The sequence below is a fragment of the Cynocephalus volans genome, chromosome 9 (assembly GCF_027409185.1).
Source record: "Cynocephalus volans isolate mCynVol1 chromosome 9, mCynVol1.pri, whole genome shotgun sequence".
NCBI classification, from domain to species: Eukaryota; Metazoa; Chordata; class Mammalia; order Dermoptera; family Cynocephalidae; genus Cynocephalus; species Cynocephalus volans.
The window spans coordinates 66,483,029-66,495,088 of NC_084468.1; the positions used below are offsets into that span (position 1 = coordinate 66,483,029).

The following is a 12,060-nucleotide window of genomic DNA, read 5'->3' on the forward strand; positions in this document are numbered from 1 at the left end:
AAACAAAAAGAAAATAGACTGAAAAAAATGAACAGAGCTTGAAGAATCTTGATGATAACAAAAGATCTAAATTCATACCATCAAAGTTCCAGGAGAGCAGAAAGAACATGAGGCTGAAGAAGTATTCTGAGATAAAAGCTGAACATTTCCCAATTTAAGTGAAAAACATAAACCTGCAAATTCAAGAAGGTGAGCAAACTTCAAGTATAATAAACTCAGAGAAATACACACCAAGACAGATCATAATTAAACTTCTGAAAACTAAAGAAAGAACCTTAGAAGCATCAGAGAAAAACGATGCATTACCTACAGGGGAACACCAATTCGAAGGACACCGGATTTCTTTTCTGAAACCATGAAAGCCCAGGAAGTGGTACATTTTTCAAGGGCTAAAAGAAAAGAACTATCAACTGCAAATTCTGATTTCAGCAAAATTACCCTTCAGAAATCAAGGGGAATTAAAGATGTTAACAGACAAAGGAAAACTAAGACTTTATCACTAGGAGACCTGCCCTTAAACAATGGCTAAAGAAAGCTCTCTGAACAGGAAGGAAAATATAACAGAAGAACAAATAGAACATCAAAAAGGAAAGAATAAAGAATGGGTAAAATCAGGAGGAGGAAATATAATAGACCATCCTTTCCCCCATCAGTTTCTTAAATCAAATGTGATGGTTGAAGCAAAAATTATAATAACATCTGTTGCTCAGTGTAGGTATCTATTATTTTCTAAATACACAAATTAAAAGACAGTAGAATCTTAGCAAAATGAATAATAATGACACGTGACTTAACTCTATGCTAACTACAAGAAATTCATTTCAAATACAATATAGGAAAGTTGAAAGTAAGAGGATGAAAAAGATACGGCATGGTAACATCAACCCAAAAAAAGGAGAGTAGCTATATTAATATCAGATAAAGTAGATTTCAGGGCAAAGAAAAATACTAGAAATATGGGGAGTCATTACATAATGATAAAATGATCTATCCACTAAGATGTAGCAATCCTAAACATGTATATACCAAACAACAGACCTTAAAAATATCTAAAGCAAAAACTGACAGAACTGAAAGGAGGAACAAACAAACCCATAATTATAGTTGGGAATTCCAACACCCCAGTATCAGCATTTGGTAGGACTATTATGTAGAAAATTAGAAAATATATAGAAGAATCGCATACTAAGAACCAACATGATCTAATAAACATTTCTAGAATATTTCACCCAACAACTATAGAATATATATTTTTCTCAAGAACTCACAGAACATTCACCAAGCTTGACAATATCCTGGATCATAAGACAGACCTCAACACATTTAAAAGAACTGAAATAATGCAGAATATGTTTCCTAACTGGTCCCAAATTGTTATCAAATAATAAATCAACAGAAAGACAACTGGAAAAACTTAAAATACTTGTAAATTAAACAATACACTTCTAAATAACCCATGAATCAAACAGGAAATCTCAAAGAAAATTAAAACAACAACACTGAACTAAAGGAAAATAAAAATGTAACATATCAAAACTTATGGGGTGTAGCTTGCTGACAGGCAAATTTATAGTGCTGCATGCTTACATTAAAAAAAGAAAAAAATTCTCAAGTCAATAATCTAAGTTTCCATCTCAAACAAAAAAAAGAACAAAATAAACCCAAAGCAAGTAGAAGAAAGGAAATAATAAGATACAGAGATACAAAAGGTTAAACATAAAAGAAAAGAAAAAGATATACAATTAAAATTCAAACCGAAGGAGAAGTCATGTAGCTATTTTTTTCATACAGCTATAGTAATACCAAAGTAAATTTTAAAGAGCAGCACAATAACAAAAGGTTTAAACAACCAGGAATATAAAACACATAAAAATATACCCTTTAGTATATATAATTTAAAAGCTGAAAGAACTACAAGAAATAAGCAAATCTACAATCAAAATGGGAGATTTAATATAGCTCTCTCAATAATGAATCACATAAATAATCATTAAGTATATATAACACAAACAACAAAATAACCAACTAAATACTGCACCAAACAACTTCGGAAGGCACAGACTTTAAGTGCACACATAACATTCACAAAAATTAAGCATGTGCTATAAATAAATAACACATTTTAAATATTTAAATCAGAATGTTCTCTGACCACAATGGAATGCAGCAAGGAATCTATGACAAAGAAAACTCCCCTGAAAATAAAGAAATAAACTTCTCAGCAACTCAAAGGTCAAAGAAGAAATGAAGAGGGTTATTAGAAAACATGCTGAATTAAATTATAACAAAAATAATACAAATTAAAACTTGTGAGATGCAACTAAATGCCATGTTTAGAGGGAGATTTACAAATGAATATATTGGGGAAAAAAGAAAAATTAGAAATTAATTATTTAGGTGCTCATCCTAAGCTATAAAAAGAACAGTACATGAAACCCAAAGAAAGCAGAAAGAATGAAAAAATAAAAATAAGAAATGATATTGAAAACAAACACATAATGAGGAGGACCAATAAAGATAAAAGTTATTCCTTTTTTTTCCCAAAGAAAATACTGATAAATACCTCTGCAAGACTTCACAAGAAGTAAACAGAGGCAACACAAACTAATATCTGGAATGGAAAGAGACATCACTATATGGCCTAGGAATATTAAAATATCATAAGAAGATATTTTGAACAATTTTACGCTAATGAATTTAAAGATTAAGGTAAAATGGTCAAATTCCAGAAAACACAACTTTCAGAAACTGAGAGAGAAATGTAAATCAGAATAGTACTATAGTTATTGAAGAAATTAAATCAGTAATTTAAAACTTCCTACAAAGAAAACTCAGGCCCAGATGTATTCTACCAAACATTTAAGAAACAAAACATATCAGTCTTTGTAAACTCTAAAACAATAAACTCCCAAACATAAAAAATGAGAAAATGCTTCAACAAATTTTATGAAGCCAATATAATATTAATATCAATACTTGACAAGCACACTGAAGGAAGAAAATCAATGGTCAATCTCACTCAAACATAGATTCAAAAAATCGTAAGTAAAATATTAGCAAACTGAATCTAGGGATATACAAAAAGGATAATAACAGTACAATATGTTATAACTTATTTGAGTTTATTCCAGGAATACAAAGGTATTCTAACACATGAAAAACAACCAACATAATTACCATATTAACAAAATCAAGAATAAAAATCATCCATATCTTGATAGAGAAAAAGCATTTGACAAAATTCTATATCTACTCACATTTTAAAAAATCTCCTAGCAACCTAGGAATAGAAGAAAATTTCCTTAATCTGATAAAGTTTACCTATATAAAAATTATAACGAACACTGTACGTAATTGTAAAATGTTAATTCATAATAAATTATGGGACAAAGATGGCCATTACCACCACTTTCAGTTAGCATTTTACTGGTGGCCTTAGCAAGTACAATAAGAAAAATAAATTTAAATAGTAAGGATTGAAAAGAGAGTAATAAAATTGTCATTATTTGCAGATTATATGATTGTACAAATTGAAATAAAAATGTATTAGGATTAAAAGCAGTTTAGCAAAGTAGCTGAATATGTATTTTAGCAAGGGATTTAGTAGCAAGTGTTTAGCAAGTTGGATGAATACCAATAGATATACAAAATTCAATTGTATTCCATAAATCAGTAACAACCATTAAAATCATAAGATTTATTTTTAAAAAGACTATTTATAAAAACATTAAAAAGGCAATACTTAAAATAAATGTAATATAAAATGTGCAAGACCACTACTAGAAACCTAAAACTCAATACTGAGAGAACTTATAGAGGCACAATAAATGGAAGAAAAAGACTGAGGTTTGTAAACATGTCAATTCTTTCCAGAGCAACCTATAGATTCAATATATTCCCAAATATAATCCCTACATTTTGCAGAGGGTAGAGATTTAAAAACCTGATTCTAAAAATTTTAATAAAAGTACAAGGTAAATAAAGCAAGGAGCCAAAGGTAGTCAAGACTCTTTAAAATAAGATCAAGGAGGAAGATGTACTATACTGGATCTCAAAGACTTTTTATAAAGCTACCATAACTAGAGACAAAACAATACTGCCAGGAAGTATAACAACAGTACCATAAAGACTAATAGAAGAAAACTCAGTGTCAATACAATGTACATATGGAAAAGTCATGAAACTTAACTCCTACCTTGCACAAACATTAATTCCTCCAGGAAGGTTACAGTTCTAAATGTTGCAAGTAAAAAATCAAAGTTTCTAAATAATAACATAAGAGAATACACTCATGATCATGTGGTAGGGAAAAATTCTTGAAGAAGACACAAAAGCAGTACCCTAACAAAAAAGGTTGATAAATTGAAGTATTTGCAACACATGTACCAACAGACAGCTTATATCTAAAATATATGAAGAACTTCTTAAAAATGACACACACATATCACACACATGCCATATGGCTGGGTCAACTGGCTACATCTATACTGACAAGAGAAATATTTAACTTTAAAGCAAGTTGGAAATGGCATATACACGTTACGCAGACAGTTTAATTAAACTGACACATATTCCTAAATCCTTACTCAAAAAACTTCTGTAATAGATTTACTTACTTCACTTCCATCCATCAACTTTTTAGTCTTTTTAGCCAAAAACATTTCAGATAATATTAATTTTGTTTTACCTTATGGTAAACCTTATTTGTGTTAGAAGGAGTAGATAGGTATATCTTTTATGATGGAGAGTATTAAGAAAGAGTACAGTCAAAATACTGTGATTATGGTCTTTATGCTGGAACTTTAGATTTCTCTAGCTGTTTCAGAATTCTGTATTTTAGAAAGGCACTATTCTAAGAAAAGTATCTCAATTTAAGAAAAGTATCTCAATTTAGTAGTACCTCTACAATTTTACCCACATTTTGAGTACTTAAGCACACACACACAAGAAAAATTAAGTTGAATACTAAGCCTTATTATACAAGAGGTTTTCAAAAAGTTCATGGAAAGATTCATATTATCTCTTAATACTATTTTTCCATAAACTTTTTGAAGTACCCTTGTATAAAAAAAATCTTCCATTTGGAATATTACTATTTTAGTCAGATAACTCTAATGTTATTACTCAAAAGCCTGCTTGAAAACTTTTCACAAATGTGGAGTGAATCAAACTGACATTTCATTCATAAAACAGGTGTCAGATGTGTGGTTTCCAAGTAATTTGGATCAAATTCAAACAACTATATGAGGGGTCTTCAAAAAGTTCATAGAGGGGGCTGGCCTGTTAGCTCAGTTGGTTAGAGCACAGTGTTGTAACACCAAAGACAAGGGTTCAGAATCCCATATTGGCCAGCCACCAAAACAAAAGTTTCACAGAAAGACTGTATTATCTTTTAATTCTATTTTTCCATGAATGTTTTGAGATTCTCTCATTAATCTTTATGGTTAAGAGCAAGGCAATCTTAGGTTCATAGCTCTGACATTAATTAGCTGTTTGTAAATTAGTCTCTGAATGTCAGAATTTTTATCTGTAAAATGTTAGTAAAAATCCTACCTCATAGGTTCCTAGAAAGATAAAACAAGATAACATAGCTAAAGCTCCTAGCATAGGGCTTTGTAAACAGAAAGCACTCAATACTATATGAAAAGAATACTGTCTGACTACCATGGAATATACTAACGGCAGGAATTATGAACTTGTCAACAGTTATAAAAAATGGCTACATGCTCTTGAGCAACATGGGATACTAACAATTAGCTGGTAATAATATCCGTAGAGTTTGCTTTACTGCTTTATCGTTAATACTTACCTGCAAGATTGTCAAGCATGAAGTTCAGTAGCTTTCGGGTTCCATCTGGGTCCTGGTATAAGTTGAGAATATCCTGTGATAAAGGATTGCCTAAAGGAGAGGACAAAAATAAAACCTGTAAGACTTACAACTGCAACAAGATGGAAATGTATACAGTAAAACAAAATGCCAATTTTCTAAATTGATTTCTACTTATTTATTCTGTTACATACATTTAAAGAAATACGAATTTAAAGAAATACTCTGTTAGGACACTCAAAGAAAAACTTCAAAAGAATTATTTTTTTCAGATTTAACTGTTTATACTGTGTATTTAAAGTTTGGGCTTGTCAAAAACACATATATACACACATACATAAACACATGTTAATCTTGGTCAATTCTAAATTAATATCACAATCTAGCAGCTTGAAGTAACCCTACAGGTTTTACATTTATCTTTGAAGACAGCATTCCAACTGAAAGATAAACAGACCTATATGAGAAAAAATGAGTAATATTATAAAGAAGGAGTCTTCTTAGTTAAAATATTTATATTACATATGCGGAAAAGGAAGTTATTTCAAGTGAGAAGAAAATCTGTTACCAAGAAGAGTTAGTCAAATGTGAGAGGCAAATAAGAATTTGGTTATGACAGTAATCAAGAATATGAGTACTCATAGTACAGATTTATCAAACACCAAAAAACTACCTATGTTAACAAACTATATAGACCCTTAAGAAATAAAGGAGGTACTCATAAATACAAGCATGTAACAAAAGTCTAACATTCAGATTTGAAAAAACAAAAAACACAGAACTTCTAGAAATGAAGGTTCTAAATACAAACCAACCCAACCTTCAATGTAACACACACCCACAAAAATGGCTAAAATTTTAAAAAAATAATCAACCAAATTTTGGAAAGACTGTGGAGTGTCTGGAACTCTTACCGGCAAAGTGTAAATGGTACAACTATATTCAAAGTCTGGTTGGTAGTTTCCAATTGACTTGAAAATGGGAAAAGGAAACTTCCTGGGGTGATGGAATTGCTCTATATCTTGATCTAGGCGCTGGTTACACAGGTTTACACCTTTATCAAAATTAGTTAAAGCTGGATACTTAAATATCTGGGTATTTTAATGTTTGCAATTATAACTCAAAGCAGTAGGAGGAAAAAATCTTGATGAATGAGTTAGGCAGTAGATCAGACACATATGAAATCAGTGAACAGGAAAAATATACTCACAGAAATTAGCCAAAATGCATCACTGAGATTCAAAAAGATGGGAAACATGACATAGTAAAAGATATGGAAGTTAGAATAAGAAAGCTTAATAAATATGAAATTAGAGTTCAAAAAGAGAACAGGACTTCGGTTTCTGGTCCAACATGTAAACAGAATGAAAGTTGTTACTCCTGTTCTTACAAGTGAAGTCACAGACCAACTGCTGCTCCGAACACAAAAAAGCAGATATGAAGAATCACAGTTTACAGGTAACAGAAGCCTATAGCTGGAATTTCTATCAGTAGGAGCACTTTAAACTGTAATTGACAAATTGCTGGAGGCTCAGTGTAGACTAGCTTGAGAGTTAAAAACTCCAAGGGGGCCCACTCTTAGGGGTCCCACACTCCTAAGTTTTACTTCCAGGAATCCCACCAGGTACTCACTGTGAAGACTGGAGAAAAATTCCCTCATGCTTCCAACGGGAGGCTGGGAAAAATAATATTCTCCTAAATCCTGCCATTGAGGGAAACTATTTTATAGCTCTGTTTTACGAAAGCCTAACAGACCCGGTGGAAGGGAAATACACAACTACAGCCCCCTCTAACCTTCAACCTGGAGTAGGGAAATACCCAATGGAGTCTCACTAAAAGACTGAGACCTAAACATAGGACTATAAGACTATTACTCTCCTTCTACACCTTACCACTACATCAATAAATCTCCTGTATAATAACAGAGGATTACAGCTGAAAGAACACAAGCTTCAGGCCCTATTTAAGGAGTCTAAAAGAAACCCAAAAGACAACAGAAGAGATAAAAACACTTGAGGACATTTTAATCTCTGAATCCATAGCTATAGCAAATAGTAAACACATCAAACTACTAGCCAGAAAGAGAGATTAAAGAGATTAGAAGAGGCAATATTTGAAGAGGAAAAGCTGCAAATTTTCAAAAGCTAATTTTCATAAAAAAAGAAACTGATACAAGAAGCACAATATATTCACAGTAAGAGGTTTACAAAAGGATTTCATTTAACTAAAATACATTGTAGTGCAAACTAGAGAATGCCAATGACAAACAGAAAACTTTAAAACTAGATGGGGGAAAGGACCAGTCCCTTCAAAACAATAAACATGAAAATAACAAGCTTCAAAAGCAACAACGGAAATTGAGAACACAATAGAATAATATACAACAGAATAATATCTCTCAGGATTTGCAAAAACTGTATTTCAGACTTCAAACATTCCTCTCTCAGTAACAGACAGGAAAAGTAGACAAAAAATTAGTAAAGATGGAGAAGACCAGAACCACACTGTCAACCAACTTGACCTAACTAATGTTTATATAATACTCCACTCAAAAACAGGAAAATATACATTCTTTTCCAGTGCACAAGAACATTCAACAAGAGAGACCATATTCTAGGCCAGAAAACAAACTGAAAAGAAACTGAAATCATACAAAGTGTTTGAGCATAACAAAATAAAACTGGAAACCAACAATAGACAAGTATCTGGAAAATTCACAAATGCTCTGAAATCAAACAACAAACTTCTAAATAATCCATGGGTCAAAGAGGAAGCCACAAGGGAATTTTTAAATGTTTTAATTGAATTAAAATGAAAACATGACATCATAAAAATTTGTGGGTTACAGATAAATCAGTGTTTAGAGGGAAAGTTATAGCATTAAATATATATTTTTTTTAAAAAAGGATCTGAAACTAGTGATACAACTTCCATATTAAGAACTTTAATAAAGAACAAATGAAATCCAAAGCAAGCAAAGGAACTAATAAAGAGCAGAAATACATAAAATTTAAAACAGAAAAATAGTAGATTATTACTGACCTCATACTGTAGTACTTTGAAAAAGGCAATAAAATTGATACACCTCTCTATGACCGGGACAAAAAAGACACAAATTGTAACTATCAAGAATGAAGAAGGGATAGCTCTAGAGACATTAAAAGGATAAGGGAATGTTAAGGACATTTTATGTCCATAAATTCAACAACTTAGAAGAAACAAATTCCTTGAAAGACAGAAACTACTAAAGCTCACTGAAGAAGAAATGGATAAAAAAAGTCAGCAAAAATGGCAGAGTAAGAACCTCCAAAAATCTGCCACTCCAAAAAACAACAATGATAACAACAAACTGGTAAAAATTGTCAGAATCAACTATTTGGGAACTCTAGAAATTAACCACATGATTGCAACAGCCCACGTAGGGCTTACTCAAGAAAAAAGTGCAGAATCTAGATAAGAATAGCAGTCTGTGGAGTTTTAACTTTGCCTGGTTCCATATTGCCAGGGAAGCTTGGCATGCACTGGAGCAACCAAAACTAAGCTGGAGCTCTTTCAAAGTCTCATTCCCAAAGAACGGTCATTAACTGACCTTTGTGGTAGTTCCTTTACTCTTGCTCAGCACTGAAAAACTTCTCTCTGGGTGTAGGGGTATGGGGGTGGGAACTGAGTAAACCATTGCAGGCAACTGTGTGGCTGCCTAAGGTGATGATAACAGTTGGGACAAACAATAGACTAGCCAAAAAGCTTAAAAGGAAAAGCTTGGAAATGAGGTGTCCACAGGGGCTTTGAAAAGCTCTGACATATTCCTAGGAATTTAAAAGATCATATATATGCAGGGAGCTATGCACATGAATGACCTAAAAACAACCTGAGCTCTCACCTATGTCTAACTTTGAAGGCTATACCCAAGCAGGAAGTAAAGGTTAAGGCAGAGTTGTAAACGTCCTGGCTGAGTACTGAGGTGTGACCTAAACATATAAAGAGCCACTTGACAAAGAGTGGCAGATTCATTGGTCCCAGGTATTTAAGGAAATCTCTACTCCAATCATTAGCTGACCACTAAACTAACTGAATAGAAATTCCAGTGGCCACACATGACAAAGAATACGAAATTAGTTCTGAAAAGTCACTAAAGCAACAAACAAATACTACAAGCAACAACAACAAACAACCCTGAAAAAGAGTGTGTATGTTGGGGGAGGGGGTGAGATTCTGATTTCAAAGTTGCTATATTATATTATTTAAAATGTCCAGCTCTCAACAAAAAATTATGGGACATGTAATAAACAATAAAGTAAGTCCCCATACAGAGGGGAAAAAAGCTATCAATAGAAACTGTTTCTGAGGACAGATATTGGACTTACTAAAAAAGACTTTAAAAATCAGCTATTCAAAATATGTTCAAAAAACTAAAGAAACTGCGTCTAAAGAATTAGAGGAAAGCATAAAAAGGATGGCTCACCAAACAGAATATCAAAAAAGAAAAAAATTATAAAATGAAACCAAATAGAAATTATGAAGTTGAAAAGCACAATGGAAAAACAAATAAAAAAAAAAACACTGGAAGGGCTTAAGAGCAGTTTTGAGCAGGTAGAAGAATCAGTGAACTTGAAGACAGGTGAGTTGAGATTGTACAGTCTGAAAAACAGAAAGAAAAAAGAATAAAGAAAAATGAATAGAGCCTCAGAGATCTATCAGATATCATCAAGGGTACCAACAAACACTTAATGGTAGTCCCAGAAGGTAAAAAGATGAAAGAACAGAAAAAAACCCCTGAAGAAATAATGGATAAAAGCATCCCAAATTTGATGAAAATCAGTAATATACACATCCAAGAAGCTTAACAAACTCAAAGTAGGAAAACTGCAAGAGATCCACACCTAGACAAATATAATAAAACTGTGGAAAATCAAAGACAAAGAGAGAATCCTGAAAGCAGCAGGAAAGGTGACTCATCATGTACAGATCCTTAATAAGATTAACAACTGATTTCTCATCAGAAACCATGAAATCTGAAAGGCAGTGAGATGACAAATTCAATGGGCTCAAAGTAAAAAACTGTCAATTAAGAATTCTATATCAAGAAAAAATATCCTTCAAAATGAATTAGAAATTAAGACATTCCTAGATAAACAAGATTGAGTGAATTTGTCATTAGCAGACCTGTCCTACAAGAAACAGTAAAGGGAGTCCTTCAAGCTGGAATAAAAAACAATTGGATAGTAACTCAAAACTACATGAAAAAATTAAAAGTAACAGTAAAGATAACTACCAGTATAGGTTAATATAAAAGAAAGCATATATGTATTTTTTGAACCTTTTTCTCATATATGCTGATGGACACACATGTATAAAGATGGTATTTGTGATAATAACAGCATAAAAGAGAGGTGAATAGAGCTGTAGGTGCAGTCTTTTTAATACTGTTGAAATTAAGTTGACACTAATCCAAATTAGATTGCTATAAATTAAGATGTTAATTGTAATCCCAGGGTAAGAAAATAACCCAAAATAATATAGCAAAAGAAATGACAAAATAATTAAATTGGTACACTACAAAATATCCACTGAACATAAAAGAAGGCGTTAACTGAGAAAGAGAGGAACAAAAAAAGACATAATACAGAGAAAACAAATAGTAAAATAGCAGACATAACTTATCTGCAATTACATGAAATGTAAATGGGTTAAACTCTCCAATTAAAAAGCCAAGATTAGCAGAATGAATAAAAAACAGAATTCATTGTATGCTTTCTACAAAAGACACACCATGGACTCAAAGACACAAATATGTTTAAAGTAAAAGAATAAAAAAAGGTATGCCATGCAAATAGTAACCAAGAGAGAGCTGAAGTAGCTATTCAGATAAAAAGAAATAACTTCAATGTCTTGTATCTATAAAGAAATCAAATTAGAAGTTAAAAATGTTTTAATAAGAAAATTTGAAGGCCATAGTTTTATTGGAAAATTCTACCAATCATTTAAGAAAGAAAGCAATAGAAAGGTTTTGCACACTCTTCCAGAAAATAGGAGTATTAGCACCATTTTCCAGAGGAAATAAATGACTAAATTCAACGTTCATCAATCAAAAAACTCTTACCAAATGTGGAATAGAAGGAAAAATTATTTAACCTGAAAGAGCATCTACCAAAAAACCTACTGTTGATATTAATGGTGAAAGATAGCGCTTTCCCCCTAAAATTAAGAACAAGGCAAGGACGTGCACCATCATC

At 32.0% G+C, this 12,060-nt stretch overlaps 1 protein-coding gene across 4 annotated transcripts in view; it reads right to left on the reverse strand.

Moving 5' to 3' along the window:
• CNOT6L (CCR4-NOT transcription complex subunit 6 like) overlaps positions 1 to 12,060 on the reverse strand; it is an 89,941-nt gene that overhangs the window by 29,885 nt on the left and 47,996 nt on the right. For all 4 annotated transcript variants that reach the window (XM_063108289.1, XM_063108287.1, XM_063108288.1 and 1 more), the window contains exon 5: positions 5,810 to 5,899. In XM_063108289.1, coding sequence (XP_062964359.1) covers positions 5,810 to 5,899 — 90 coding nt within the window. The remainder of the gene's footprint in view (positions 1 to 5,809; positions 5,900 to 12,060) is intronic.